The sequence below is a fragment of the Periophthalmus magnuspinnatus genome, chromosome 6, assembly GCF_009829125.3.
Source record: "Periophthalmus magnuspinnatus isolate fPerMag1 chromosome 6, fPerMag1.2.pri, whole genome shotgun sequence".
Classification (NCBI taxonomy): domain Eukaryota; kingdom Metazoa; phylum Chordata; class Actinopteri; order Gobiiformes; family Gobiidae; genus Periophthalmus; species Periophthalmus magnuspinnatus.
The window spans coordinates 30,851,650-30,867,754 of NC_047131.1; the positions used below are offsets into that span (position 1 = coordinate 30,851,650).

At 39.6% G+C, this 16,105-nt stretch overlaps 1 protein-coding gene across 1 annotated transcript in view; it reads right to left on the reverse strand.

Moving 5' to 3' along the window:
- The window catches only part of ptprjb.1 (protein tyrosine phosphatase receptor type Jb, tandem duplicate 1), a 52,165-nt gene that overhangs the window by 22,527 nt on the left and 13,533 nt on the right, over positions 1–16,105 (reverse strand). Inside the window, exons 2-7 of the mRNA XM_055222544.1 lie at positions 13,254–13,275; positions 13,005–13,172; positions 11,419–11,676; positions 2,353–2,595; positions 2,022–2,279; positions 1,595–1,864 (exon numbers count right to left, since the gene is read on the reverse strand). Of these exons, the coding sequence (XP_055078519.1) occupies positions 1,595–1,864; positions 2,022–2,279; positions 2,353–2,595; positions 11,419–11,676; positions 13,005–13,172; positions 13,254–13,275 (1,219 nt within the window). The remainder of the gene's footprint in view (positions 1–1,594; positions 1,865–2,021; positions 2,280–2,352; positions 2,596–11,418; positions 11,677–13,004; positions 13,173–13,253; positions 13,276–16,105) is intronic.

Below are 16,105 nucleotides of genomic sequence, written 5' to 3' on the forward strand. Positions count from 1 at the left end.
CCGAGCTCCTCCCAGGGCAAGCCACCTTTTTCTGATCAAGAACCATGGCCTCAGATTTGGAGGAGCTGATTCTCATCCCAGCCGCTTCACTCAGCTGCAAACTGCCCCAGTGCTGCAGGTCCTGGCTAAATGAAGCCATCAGGACAACATCATCTGCAAACAGCAGGGATTTTGCCACCGTGACAGCACGAGGCGCGGCACGCTTGGCCCGTCGGTACTCGTCACCTGCCTCAGGAGTCCCATGAGCCAACAAGGCTCGATAGGACTCCTTCTTCAGCCTGACGGTATCCCTTACTTCCGGCGTCCACCACCGGGTTCGGGGGTTGCTGCCATGACAAGCACCGCAGACTTTACGACCACAGCTACGAGCGGCCGCATCGACAAGAGGTGGAGAACATGGCCCACTCAGAGTCCATGACCCCAGCCTCCCCCAGGATCAGGGAGAAGCTCTCCCAGAGGTGTGAGTTGAAGACCCCTCTGACAGAGGGCTCCGCCAGACGTTCCCAGCAGATCCTCACAATACACTTGGGTCTGGCAAGTCTGTCTTCCTCCTCCGTCAGCGGATCCAACTCACCACCAGGTGGTGATCGGTTGACTGTTTGGCCCGTAGGCCGACACAACAGTGAGAAAACTGTCCCCGACCCGAAGGCGGAGGGACGCGACCCTCTTATTCATTGAGGTGAACTCCAACACGTGGCGGCTGAGCTGTGGGGCAGAGAGCAAGCCCACACCAGCTCGCCGCCACTCCCCGCAGTGAACATCAGAGAAATGGAGAGTCCAACCCCTCTCAAGAAGTTGGGTTCCAGAGCCCAAGCTGTGCGTGGAGGTGAGGCCGACTATATCTAGTCCGTAACGCTCAACCTCCCACACAAGCTCAGGCTCCTTCCCCCTCAGTGTGGTGACATTCCATATCCCCAGAGCCAGTCTATATGTCGGGAGATCCGGTCACCGGATCTTACGGATCCTCACGTGAGTGGTGGGTGCACGTGAGCACGGCCCCACGTCGCTCCTTCGGGCTGAGCCTGCCCGGCCACCAGGCGCTCGTTCTCGAGCACCTACTCCAGGCCTGACTCCACGGTGGGGCCTCAGTGACGCTGGTCCATGACATATCTAGACTTGCTCTTTCACTTATCATAAGGGGCTTCTGAACCGCCCTTAATCTGACCCGTCCCCCTAGACCTGTTTGCCATGGGTGACCCTGACAACATGTCTCCCAGGATCATTCGGGTGGTCAAACCCCTCCACCACGTTAAGGTGGTGGTTCAGGGAGGGGAGGAAACAACATTATAACAGATCAAATTTAGCATAATATGGCCCCTTTAACATAGAACTAAACACCAAATCAATTTTGTGCTACTAAACTGTGTCTATGGTGTTTTAGTGGCATCATCTACTGCACCAGAAAGTACCGCCATTATTCAAACCCACAAACATGATTGTTGTCAGTTGAAAGGACTTTAAGCCATAAGGTTAAAATGGCAAATTTGTGGAAGCAACAGCTCACAAAATATTGAGATTCAACATTAGTGGATACAGTTTGAATATTTCTTTCCGAAACAGTGAAACAGTAAAACTGTTCTATGTGGCATCTTACCTGTGTAGCTGGAGACTTCTACTTTTGTGGACTTGCATTCAGATGAGAGCAGTGTGGTCACAGATATCGTGTAATTGGTTCCTGGGTCCAGTCCAGGTACATTTGCAGAATTGTCTTTAACAGTTTGGTTGTTGGTAACATTTCCTGCAGAGTTGTAGGTCACAATCTTGTAGGAGTAACTTTGGTTGTTTTCCAGTGGAGACGACCACTCAACTTTTATTGATGTGCTGGATTCTGAGAACGCTCTGAGATTCAAAACTGGATTTGGATCTAGTGGGAAAAAGACAATTTCAGGTTAGCAGCTGTTTAAAGGCAGAGGTGGAAGGTAATGAAGTACAAGTAGTACAGAAAAGTTACATAGTGAACTTTATCATTAATAATATGAAAGTACAGCAGACCATACAGAGTTTTTCCATTAAATACTTACTAGTACAAGCCCTGATGTTGACCTCAGTGCTGAGGAGGCCCTGAGGTCCTACAGTTTTCACTGTTATATTATAGTAAGTTCCAGACATAAGAGGTGTCAGACTGGTGGTGCTGTTTGCAGATGTCACATGACTATCGTCATAGGTGATGTTGTACGTGATGTCAGGAGCGTCCTGCATTTGAGTCTGAACCCCCCAACTCAGATCCAGAGAGGAGTTTGTTCTGCCCGTGACGGTGACAGACTCAGGAGGCAGTGGATCTAAAACATGAAATGAACTTAACTTACAGTTTAGAATTTGGAAATAAAATAAATAAAAATGAAATAGTCTTACAAGTGGCAAATTCTGAGGGTTCTGAAGGGTTAGTGAAGTTTCCAGCGACAGCAGTTACACTGATGGTGTAGAGTCGTCCCGGTGACAGATTAAGGAATTGAAACCACAAAGAATTTGTTTTGTTTTTATTCTGTCCCGCCTGTACTTCATAGTGATCCACACGACCTCCAGGTAACGTCCAGTTAATTTTCAGACTATTGGTCCCTCTCTCCATGAGAGTGACATCATCAGGCCTCGTAGGTTCTGTTAATGAGAAGAATATTTTGGTTTTATGTTTTAGTTGTTTGTGTTCAAACATAGTAACACTGACTTTTGTGTGACTGTGCCAAACCTGTAACCCTCTCCCTAAATCATATTGAAATGGTGAAATTGTGTAACGTGTGCCAAGAGGAAGCTGGGGAATGGCAGCTTCAGAATATAAAGTTGAAATTTCATCCTTGTGAATAGCACTGATGTAAAAATGCTGCACAGGTCCTTCAGGTGGACCCCAAAAGAAGAAATGTTAAAGAACTGAAGATACATTCACCCAGACTCTGACAGAATCAAACTGAACATATTTCACTTTTAATGGACAGGTACAGTGAGTCCTGAGGAGTGAGAGCCGTGGTGATGAAGAGGAGAAAGCTCTGAGTCAGGGCCATGTCTCTTCTTTATGTCTCCTCATGTGTCCTTGTGTTTCCCAAGTTTTGACTTAAATCTAAAATCTGAGTAAATTTCCAGTGTGCAGTGTTCAGTTCCCTCTGTGTTTCTCTTCTGCTTCTTATCATTATAATCCAATTTACGGAAACTAAACAACCATTTGGTCACTGTTTATGAGTAAAACGTAAGACCTAATTTATAGCACGTGTTTCTGCTGAGAGTGGCACCACGTGCATATGTTTTATTACAAACTTTAAAGGTGGTTTTCTGTCGGGTTATTGTTTCTATCAACACAAGATAAAAACTGTAGTGATCCTGAAACCCTGCTCTTTACACCCAAAGTCCACTGGTCTATGTTTTCAATAAAATGGAAGTAAATCAAATCGAAAATCATATCAACCAGTCCTACTGCATATTGTACTTACTTGTGTACTGTGCTATACTCTCACCACCTCCTTTAGTTTCATGATCTCCTGCCACTGCAGTGACAGTGATATTGTACTCCACACCAGCAGTCAGGTTAGTAATGCCTGTGAATGTCTCAGTCACAGTTTCTGTCATGGGCTCATGTCCATCAGTCCAGTGTACTGTATAGAAGGAGCTGTGCCCCGCTGGTTTAGTCCAGCTCAAATTCATGGACGATGTTGAGACACCAGCAACAGTGAGATTATGGATCATTTCAGGTTCTGTTGATTAGAGCAGAGACATGATGTAAAATACACTATAGTTAGGTTGATTAGCATAAAATATCGTCATTCTTTTTCCTATATTGTCCAGCTCTAACTCAAGATATACATTAAATGCAACGAGTCCAGTCTCACAGGCCAAAATAGAAATCTATCAGCACTTTGCTCTTTCAGGACATAAAAAAAATCCACAACACAAATAACAACCCTGCAGCATCCTAGACAGTTAGAACGGAGTCACTTTCACCTGTAACTCACAAAACTGTCCCAGAGATCATCACCAGAGTTTATCTAAATAAAACTGGGATTATCAAGCCTCTCCTAAAGAAGAGCAGTCTTAATGCCATAATACTGAACAATTACCGACCCATCACAAATCTGCCGTTTTTAGGAACAGCCCAGAAAAAGTTGTTAAACAACAGATTATTAACTTTCTCCAAAAGAACAACTCCATTGATGTTTTCCAGTCAGGTTTTAGACCCACCACAGCACTGAGACTGCTCTTATCAAGTGACAAATGACATCCGCCTGAACACTGATGCAAAGTCTCAGTCTTGATCCTGTTGGATCTGAGTTCTGCCTTTGACACTGTGGATCATGGGATCCTCTTACAGAGACTAGGGGACTGGGAGGGCATCTGTGGTACTGCACTAAACTGGTTCAAGTCCTATCTAGAAGACAGGGAGAACTTTGTTGAAATTGGAAACTACTGTATGTCTCTGATCACATGGACCTGACCTGTGGGGTGCCCCAGGGGTCAATCCTGGGACCCCTGTTGTTCAGTCTCTACATGCTGCTGTTAGGACAGTTAATACGCAGCAATAATGTGTCCTACCACAGCTCTGCAGATGACACTCAGACCTATGTCTCACTGCAGCAGGTGAATATGGACCAGTGGATTCACTGCATCAACAGATCAGTGTGTGGAGGAAAAACAACTTTCTCCAGATAAACTCAGACAAGACTCAAGTCACAGTCTTTGGCCACAGAAACAAAGAGAAAGTGCAAACAGTCACCTCCAGTCTCTCTCTCTCTACAACCTTCAAATCACGATAGAAATTTCATGATAAAATGGACTGTTTAACAGCCACATCCAAACAATAACATCTGCAGCTTTTTACCGTAATGTACTTACTTGTGTACTGTGCTATACTCTCACCACCTCCTTTAGTTTCATGATCTCCTGCCACTGCAGTGACAGTGATATTGTACTCCACACCAGCAGTCAGGTTAGTAATGCCTGTGAATGTCTCAGTCACAGTTTCTGTCATGGGCTCATGTCCATCAGTCCAGTGTACTGTATAGAAGGAGCTGTGCCCCGCTGGTTTAGTCCAGCTCAAATTCATGGATGATGTTGAGACACCAGTAACAGTGAGATTATGGATCATTTCAGGTTCTGTTGATTAGAGCAGAGACATGATGTAAAATATACTATAGTTAGGTTGATTAGCATAAACTATCGTCATTCTTTTTCCCATGTCGTCCAGCCCTAACTCAAGATATACATCAAATGCAACGAGTCCAGTCTCACAGGCCAAAATAGAAATCTATCAGCACTTTGCTCTTTCAGGACATTAAAAAAATCCACAACACAAATAACAACCCTGCAGCCTCCTAGACAGTTAGAACTGAGTCACTTTCACCTGTAACTCACAAAACTGTCCCAGAGATCATCACCAGAGTTTATCTAAATGCTGCCTCCATGTGTTACCCACTAGATTTCTACAGTCTGTACTCAACAGTTTGCTATCACCATTCACTTGTATAGTTAATATGTCACTTCAATCTGGAACATTCCCAAGAGCTTTGAAAAGTGCGGTTCTCATGTTAAAAAAGCTGTTTCTCGTCTGATTATGAACCCATCAATACAAATACTCAACAGATTTATTAATGAGACAAATATTTAAGCATGGAGTAAAACATTCACCTTCAGACTTTACCAGGCCCTTGTAAAAAGTGTCACTTTTCCTCTTCCATATTGTACTTACTTGTGTACTGTGCTATACGCTCACCAGCTCCTTTAGTTTCATGATCTCCTGCCACTGCAGTGACAGTGATATTGTACTCCACACCAGCAGTCAGGTTAGTAATGCCTGTGAATGTCTCAGTCACAGTTTCTGTCATGGGCTCATGTCCATCAGTCCAGTGTACTGTATAGAAGGAGCTGTGCCCCGCTGGCTTAGTCCAGCTCAAATTCATGGACGATGTTGAGACACCAGTAACAGTGAGATTATGGATCATTTCAGGTTCTGTTGGTTAGAGCAGAGACATTGTATAAAATGCACTATAGTTAGGTTGATTAGCATAAACTATTGTCATTCTTTTTCCCATATCGTCCAGCCCTAAGTCAAGATATACATTAAATGCAACGAGTCCAGTCTCACAGGCCAAAATAGAAATCTATCAGCACTTTGCTCTTTCAGGACATTAAAAAAAATCCACAACACAAATAACAACCCTGCAGCCTCCTAGACAGTTAGAACTGAGTCACTTTCACCTGTAACTCACAAAACTGTCCCACAAATCATCACCAGAGTTTATCTAAATGCTGCCTCCATGTGTTACCCACTAGATTTCTACAGTCTGTACTCAACAGTTTGCTATCACTATTCACTTGTATAGTTAATATGTCACGTCATTCTGGAACATTCCCAAGAGCTTTGAAAAGTGCGGTTATCAAGCCTCTCCTAAAGAAGAGCAGTCTTTATGCCACAATACTGAGAAATTACCGACCCATCACAAATCTGCCATTTTTAGGCACAGCCCAGAAAAAGTTGTTTACCAACAGATTATTAACTTTCTCCAAATGATCAACTCCATTGATGTTTTCCAGTCAGGTTTTAGACCCACCACAGCACTGAGACTGCTCTTATCAAGTGACAAATGACATCCACCTGAACAATGATGCAAAGTCTCAGTCTTGATTCTGTTGGATCTGAGTGCTGCCTTTGACACTGTGGATCATGGGATCCTCTTACAGAGACTAGGAGACTGGGAGGGCATCTGTGGTACTGCACTAAACTGGTTCAAGTCCTATTTAGAAGACAGGGAGAACTTTGTTGAAATTGGAAAACTATGTCTCAGATCACATGGCCCTGACCTGTGGGGTGCCCCAGGGGTCAATTCTGGGACCCCTGTTGTTCAGTCTCTACATGCTGCTGTTGGGACAGTTAATACGCAGCAATAATGTGTCCTACCACAGCTCTGCAGATGACACTCAGATCTATGTCTCACTGCAGCAGGTGAATATGGACCAGTGGATTCACTGCATCAACAGATCAGTGTGTGGAGGAAAAACAACTTTCTCCAGATAAACTCAGACAAGACTCAAGTCACAGTCTTTGGCCACAGAAACAAAGAGAAAGTGCAAACAGTCAACTCCAGTCCCTCTTTCTAAAACCTTCAAATCAGGATAGAAATTTCAGGATAAAAATGGACTGTTTAACAGCCACATCCAAACAATAACATCGGCAGCTTTTTACCGTAATGTACTTACTTGTGTACTGTGCTATACTCTGACCACCTCCTTTAGTTTCATGATCTCCTGCCACTGCAGTGACAGTGATATTGTACTCCACACCAGCAGTCAGGTTAGTAATGCCTGTGAATGTCTCAGTCACAGTTTCTGTCATGGGCTCATGTCCATCAGTCCAGTGTACTGTATAGAAGGAGCTGTGCCCCGCTGGTTTAGTCCAGCTCAAATTCATGGACGATGTTGAGACACCAGTAACAGTGAGATTATGGATCATTTCAGGTTCTGTTGATTAGAGCAGAGACATGATGTAAAATACACTATAGTTAGGTTGATTAGCATAAAATATCGTCATTCTTTTTCCTATATTGTCCAGCTCTAACTCAAGATATACATTAAATGCAACGAGTCCAGTCTCACAGGCCAAAATAGAAATCTATCAGCACTTTGCTCTTTCAGGACATTAAAAAAATCCACAACACAAATAACAACCCTGCAGCCTCCTAGACAGTTAGAACTGAGTCACTTTCACCTGTAACTCACAAAACTGTCCCAGAGATCATCACCAGAGTTTATCTAAATAAAACTGGGATTATCAAGCCTCTCCTAAAGAAGAGCAGTCTTTATGCCACAATACTGAGAAATTACCGACCCATCACAAATCTGCCGTTTTTAAGGCACAGCCCAGAAAAAGTTGTTTACCAACAGATTATTAACTTTCTCCAAAAGAACAACTCCATTGATGTTTTGCAGTCAGGTTTTAGACCCACCACAGCACTGAGACTGCTCTTATCAAGTGACAAATGACATCCGCCTGAACACTGATACAAAGTCTCAGTCTTGATCCTGTTGGATCTGAGTGTTTCCTTTGACACTGTGGATCATGGGACCCTCTTACAGAGACTAGAGGACTGGGAGGGCATCTGTGGTACTGCACTAAACTGGTTCAAGTCCTATCTAGAAGACAGGGAGAACCTTGTTGAAATTGGAAACTATGTCTCAGATCACATGGACCTGACTTGTGGGGTGCGCCAGGGGTCAATCCTGGGACCCCTGTTGTTCAGTCTCTACATGCTGCTGTTAGGCCAGTTAATACGCAGCAATAATGTGTCCTACCACAGCTCTGCAGATGACACTCAGATCTATGTCTCACTGCAGCAGGTGAATATGGACCAGTGGATTCACTGCATCAACAGATCAGTGTGTGGAGGAAAAACAACTTTCTCCAGATAAACACAGACAAGACTCAAGTCACAGTCTTTGGCCGCAGAAACAAAGAGAAAGTGCAAACAGTCACCTCCAGTCTCTCTCTCTCTAAAACCTTCAAATCAGGACAGAAATCTAGGGATAAAATGGACTGTTTAACAGCCACATCAAAACAATAACATCTGCAGCTTTTTACCATCTAAAACACATTGAAAAAAAACAAAAGTATACAGTCTAAATCAGACTTGGAGAGACTTATCCTGCATTTGTCTCCAGTCGGTTAGACTACAAATAAACTTCCCTCTCCTTGCCTTTAATGCCACAGAGTGGAACAGTCCAAGGAGATAAATAATATCTCCATGGATACAAACAGGTGATGGAGCTGCCATCAGGAAAGTTGTATAGTGCACATTTAATAACAGTGAAAGTCTCTGACACTGTCACATCTTTAGACTCTGTAAATCAGCTCTGTCACAAACCAGCTTAATATCAGTTTGGTCAAACTTAGTTAACTCTATCTCATGTTAAAAAAGCTGTTTCTCGTCTGATTATGAACCCATCAATACAAATACTCAACAGATTTATTAATGAGACAAATATTTAAGCATGGAGTAAAACATTCACCTTCAGACTTTACCAGGCCCTTGTAAAAAGTGTCACTTTTCCTCTTCCATAATGTACTTACTTGTGTACTGTGCTATACTCTCACCACCTCCTTTAGTTTCATGATCTCCTGCCACTGCAGTGACAGTGATATTGTACTCCACACCAGCAGTCAGGTTAGTAATGCCTGTGAATGTCTCAGTCACAGTTTCTGTCATGGGCTCATGTCCATCAGTCCAGTGTACTGTATAGAAGGAGCTGTGCCCCGCTGGTTTAGTCCAGCTCAAATTCATGGACGATGTTGAGACACCAGTAACAGTGAGATTATGGATCATTTCAGGTTCTGTTGGTTAGAGCAGAGACATGATGTAAAATACACTATAGTTAGGTTGATTAGCATAAACTATCGTCATTCTTTTTCCCATATCGTCCAGCCCTAACTCAAGATATACATCATATGCAACGAGTCCAGTCTCACAGGCCAAAATAGAAATCTATCAGCACTTTGCTCTTTCAGGACATAAAAAAAATCCACAACACAAATAACAACCCTGCAGCATCCTAGACAGTTAGAACGGAGTCACTTTCACCTGTAACTCACAAAACTGTCCCAGAGATCATCACCAGAGTTTATCTAAATAAAACTGGGATTATCAAGCCTCTCCTAAAGAAGAGCAGTCTTAATGCCATAATACTGAACAATTACCGACCCATCACAAATCTGCCGTTTTTAAGGCACAGCCCAGAAAAAGTTGTTTACCAACAGATTATTAACTTTCTCCAAAAGAACAACTCCATTAATGTTTTGCAGTCAGGTTTTAGACCCACCACAGCACTGAGACTGCTCTTATCAAGTGACAAATGACATCCGCCTGAACAATGATGCAAAGTCTCAGTCTTGATCCTGTTGGATCTGAGTGCTGCCTTTGTAGCAGGTGAATATGGACCAGTGGATTCACTCACTGCATCAACAGATCAGTGTGTGGAGGAAAAACAACTTTCTCCAGATAAACTCAGATAAGACTCAAGTCATAGTCTTTGGTCCACAGAGAAAGTGCTAACAGTCACCTTCAGTCTCTAAAACAGGGGTCGGGAACCTTTTTAGCCGAGAGAGCCAAAAAAAGTCACATATTTTAAAATGTATTTCTGTGAGAGCCATACAATATTTTTAAACTCTGAATACATCAAAATGTGTGGATTTTCAAACAAGACCAACCATTTTAGAGTATAAGAAGTCTCTGAATGTATTGTTAATATTTTTATTAAATAACATCTGTGGGAGCCAAGTTTTGGTTTACGTTTGGTAATGCATGCAAATTCAGAGTGTTAATATTTTAATGTTGATAAATTATGTTTTAATTTAATATTTGATTTATATTTATAAGCTACACTTGTTTTATTGCATTAATGTTGATTTTGGAAAATATCTTAGGATTGTCATTATTGAAGTTTTGCGTGAATATGTTACCGTCACTTTAAGAGCAATAGCGCACACGAGGGAAAACAGCACGCGCTGTGAAAACGTGTTAGTTGAGGCAGCGCATAAAGACGGAGCCAAATGGTTTTCTTACCGTAGTATTGTTTATTTTTGAGAATTACTCGATTTGATTACTTCTGTATTTATTCATTACTTATTGTGTTAACAAATTTCAGCTAATATTTATCTGAGAGCCAGATGCAGTCATCAAAAGAGCCATGTCTGGCTCACGAGCCATAGGTTCCCGACCCCTGCTCTAAAACCTTTAAATCGGGATAGAAATTTCAGGATAAAAATGGACTGTTTAACAGCCACATTAAAAAACAATAACATCTGCAGGTTTTTACCGTAATGTACTTACTTGTGTACTGTGCTATACTCTGACCACCTCCTTTAGTTTCATGATCTCCTGCCACTGCAGTGACAGTGATATTGTACTCCACACCAGCAGTCAGGTTAGTAATGCCTGTGAATGTCTCAGTCACAGTTTCTGTCATGGGCTCATGTCCATCAGTCCAGTGTACTGTATAGAAGGAGCTGTGCCCCGCTGGTTTAGTCCAGCTCAAATTCATGGACGATGTTGAGACACCAGTAACAGTGAGATTATGGATCATTTCAGGTTCTGTTGATTAGAGCAGAGACATGATGTAAAATACACTATAGTTAGGTTGATTAGCATAAACTATCATCTGCATTGGTTTAATCCGGACAGTCATGTACGTCGAGATCTGTGTCCCTCTGGTTTCGTCCACTTCAGTCACTGATAATGTGACAGTAGTGACAGATCGTTCATCCTTTAAAGTTCTCATGGCAAAAGCAGAACAGTACCAAAGACTCACAATGATCCCAGTTTTAAACATGGATATGACAGGCAGAGGTGACGTATAATCACGCTTCATTATCAGGGGAAAAACACTAATGATTTTAATCTAAATCAAAACAAAGACCAGACACAAAGCAGTACTTACGTCATTCAGACTTACTTGTATATTGATTTAAAGTGACTCCTTGTCCTGTAGTTCGCTCATCTCCTGCCACTGCAGTGACCGTGACATTATACTTCACCCCAGAGGTGAGATTAGGGATTTCGAATGTGGTCAGATTAGTCACATTATGGTCATTTTGTTCTCCATCAGTCCAGGACACGTCATAACCAGAGACGGTTCCATTAGGTTTTTCCCACATTAGACTCAGAGACGATGTTGTGCTGATAATTATCACATTGACAACTTGTTCAGGCTCTGTCGACACAAAAACAATCACCACAATGTTTCAGTTTAAATAAGATAATACACTATAAAATAAAATAAAACAAGTGAACAACATGCAGTACTTTTAACATTAAAGGTGCACTGTGTAACATTTACAGTAGAGGATGGAGATGTTAATACTTTGTCTGGAATGTTCCACAGTATGACAGTAAACCTCTGGCATTTATTTGATTATAGTTATTTTTACTGCTGAAAAACACCTTGGAAATATGCATTCATACCGGGCCACCACTCCACAGATCTGACCTGTAGTTTAGCCTGGTTGCCTTAGTTTGATGTCAAAGTTACACAGTGCACCTTTAAAGGGCCCATATGACGCGGTTTTCTGTTATGTTCTAATGTTGTTTTCTCATTTAACACACAAACCGTACAGATTTAGACTGAGTCTCTCAGACTGAAGGAAAACACTCTGCTCCACCTTGTGATGTCATCGTGTGGTAATACAGGAAGTGCTCCGCTGTGTTTTTAAACTCCACACACCTTCATTTCTAGAATCATTTGGATCATTTCAGACCTGGAATTGTCCATCTTCTACTGAACTAAAGGTAAGAAAGCAGCTATTAATTTGAAAACTACCACTTCATGACATCACAAGGTGGAACAGAGCGTTTTTGTTTTTGTTTTTTATATTAAAGTATTAATCTCAACTGCAGCTATACAGGTTACAATTTGATTACGTTTTTCCTCCTTTTTCATCCCCCCCATGGGCATAAAGACAAGAATTACTTCATAATAATAATAATAATAATAATAATAATAATAATAATAATAATAATAATAATAATGCTGATAATGACAATACTAATACTACTAATAATAATAATAGTAATAATGGTAACAAATACACATTAAAGACAAAATAAATACAAAATAAATATAATAAATAAAAATTACAGCAGCAATAATAATAATAATAATAATAATAATAATAAAGTAAAATAATAATAATAATAAAGTAAAATAATAATAATAATAAAGTAAAATAATAATAATAATAAAGTAAAATAATAATAATAAAAATAATAAAAATAATAATAATAATAATAAAAATAATAAAAATAATAAAGTATAATAATAATAATAAAATAAAATAATGAAAATAATCCCGTCCAGATTTGAATTCCTTCATTTTGATCTCTGGAGATTTAACAGACTAATAATAAAGTGTGACTCAAACATGTGTGAATAAAACAAAACACAACTCCAGGTCTGTTTTTGAGGAGAAAACAACATTATAACACGACTTAAAGCATAGTTTACATTTTGTGTAATATAGGAGCTTTACGCATTAAACTTACTTGTTGTAACATTGGCACAACAGTTAAAACATTTGGCCTGAACAGAATAAACACGACCAGGCTCCAGACGTTCGGTTTCTTCGGTGGAGTTTTCATTAATAGACACGTTACAGTTTTGTACAGAGATGGATGTAGTCGTTGTGATAAAAGTCACATTATCTTTACAGACTGAAAGACACAAAGGCAAAACATTACGAGTATGAAATATTATGAAATAAATAAATGATTTAGATTTGAGAAATGACTCACCATCACACTGAGCTCTGGAGATCTGTTGGGAAAAGGACAAAGATGCATTACACAGTTAGACCAGCAGAGGGCAGCATTGAGTTTGAAATCATTTGTTTAAATTTGTGCTTTAGATCAAACTGTCCACACTGTGAAACTAAATAAACAAATAAATATCGTACTTGAATCAAATCAGAGTGTGGTCAGACCGAACACATCCAGAGGAATTAGGAGTGTGAGATATTTAAACATGAATATCTCAATTATTCATTTTATTATTACACAAAACATGAATAACTGATCACCTCAAAAGTGCAGAGATGAGTTTGATCAGCTGTTTTTTTAGGCGATATACTCCAAAAATATACAAAAATATACCTCCTACCACCTGCCTCATGTAAAAGAGAAAAGAAATAAATGATGCTGCGAAGAGTGAGGGAAGGTCACAAAGTACAAGTAATAAAGTACTCGACTTAAGTACATCTTTACGTGTCTGTGCTTTATTTAAGTACATTTTACAGTGGATACTTTTACTTTTACTTCAGTACATTTCAGAGGAGTATCTGTACTTTCTGCTCCACTACTGGTTTGAACAGGACTGAAAAGTAAAAAGTACTTTTCATATAATTTGAGGAGTTATTTTTATCATGTTCGTGGTAAATTTTCGAGTTTGAGCTTCGTCTTTGAGCAAAACAAAAATAAACACACAAAATTCATGAGAAAAATTGAGCTGATTCACGTTTTTACTGTTGTTACTCCTTCAAACTTTTGTCCAGTGACTGATTTGAAGTTTTCTTTTACTATGGATCAGACCTGGATGACAATTACACACGGAATTACACAAGTAAAGTACAGATACATAAAAGTTGTACTTATTAAGTACATTTTACAGTGGATACTTTTACATTTACTTCACTACATTTAACACTTGTGTGAAATATTTGTACTTTTTACTCTTTAATTTCATTTTTAAAGTAACATTTTACCTCCGTATCTGTACTTTTGCTTAAATAACAACACTGAGTACTTCTTCTGCCACTGTTTAAGTACTTTTCATATGATTTGAGGAGTTATTTTTATCATGTTCGTGGTAAAATTTCGAGTTTGAGCTTCGTCTTTGAGCAAAACAAAAATAAACACACAAAATTCATGAGGAAAAACTGAACTGATTCACGTTTTTACTGTTGCTACTGTGAAGTTTTACTCTTTAAATTCATTTTTAAAGCAACGTTTTACCCCTGTATCTGTACTTTTACTTAAGTAACTTCATCCACCAGTGGCTGAGAACAAGGAAGTGCCAAACTGCTCGACTGTATCACAATCAAACATTAAAGTCCACACTGTTGCATTAATGATTCAGTTGTGTTTTCCCTCTTCTCATGATCTCACATTACTGATTACCCAAAGCTGAAACAATGCAGCTCACACAGGCTCGGACAAACACACGGCTAAACATTAAACTCATGACGTTTCCCACATTTAAATTCTGCAAAGGATTTAACTTTAACGGTAAAATCATCTCCGTCGACACGAATATCACGTTTGATTATGATTTGATGCGTATTAATGAGCACAAGGTCTAATATATCAACTTTTTGTTATAAATATGAAGCTGGAACTGTATTTTTAGGTCAATATTTATCGTATCTACTTTTTCTTTGCGCTACTGGAACATTTTTGGTGATTTTTTTGGCTTTATGATCCAATTTAAGCCGTAAAACGTTGAATTAATAACTTGTCTGACACATTCCAGATGCAAAATAACGACTAAAGTGTTTAATTTTGCTGTTTATTTATTGCAACTCATGATTTGTTAAGAATATTGTAGATTTAGAATAGTTTTGTGGTTTGAATCTGCTTTAAAATAAACTTTAAAATGTGTTATCGTGAGAATCTGCTTAAATTTTGCACCTCCTTTCCAACATTTATCGAGCAGAACCTCATATGTTTTGCCTTTTTGTAGCTTTTAAACAAATAACGTGAATAATTATTTTAGCAGTGGACATATTAACACTTAAATAAATTAATTAAAAAAATAAAAAAATAAAAAAAATTAAGGAAAAGAGGAAAAAATCAAAGGAAGGAAAATATTAAAGGGAATATAATAAATAAAATAAAAAAGCATGGAGACTCAACCCTGAACTGAATGTTAAAACTAGTTATAACTTCATAACTTTACTCACTCATTCATTAATTTTACTGCTCAATAATAATAATAATAATAATAATAATATGATCTGAAGTTTAGGAATGTGATTTCTGAACACAAAAACACCCACATGTGTTGTTTTTCTTGATTTAACCTCAGTTATTTCCATTTTCTTTCCATTTTACGTTGATCCTAATTCACACATTTGACCCCAGAAATAGTTGAGACGTTTTCATGCTTTTTGCGTCTTTGTTTTGATCATTTTTGACCACCTGAACATCAACGATGACTCTCACATATAAGATAAAAACTATATTAAAAAATGGGTGTCCAATGCTCAGTGACTCAACAGCGCCACCTAGAAGTGAAGTGGACCCCTGTGGGAGAGGAGACGGGCAAATGTTGGCATAAACCTACAAATTTCAGAGCAGTGATAAAGCTCCGTGAGACAAATCTAAAAAAGAATTGAAGCGTCGCTCTTTGACCAACAGGAAGTCGGCCATATTGGATTCAAACATTTTTTACCAGTTCATTTGCGTGTTTTAAAATGTATCTCATCCTTGGTTTTTGGTCCAAATGAGCTCAGATTTGAAACGCCACAACTAGACAGACACATTTTCAAAAGTTATCATTTTTTCGGGGGATTTTCCTTACAGTTTCCAGGTAGCACACTGTCGAAAACACTTAATTTCCTGTTTTTTGAGGACTTCTAAAGGTCGCAGGC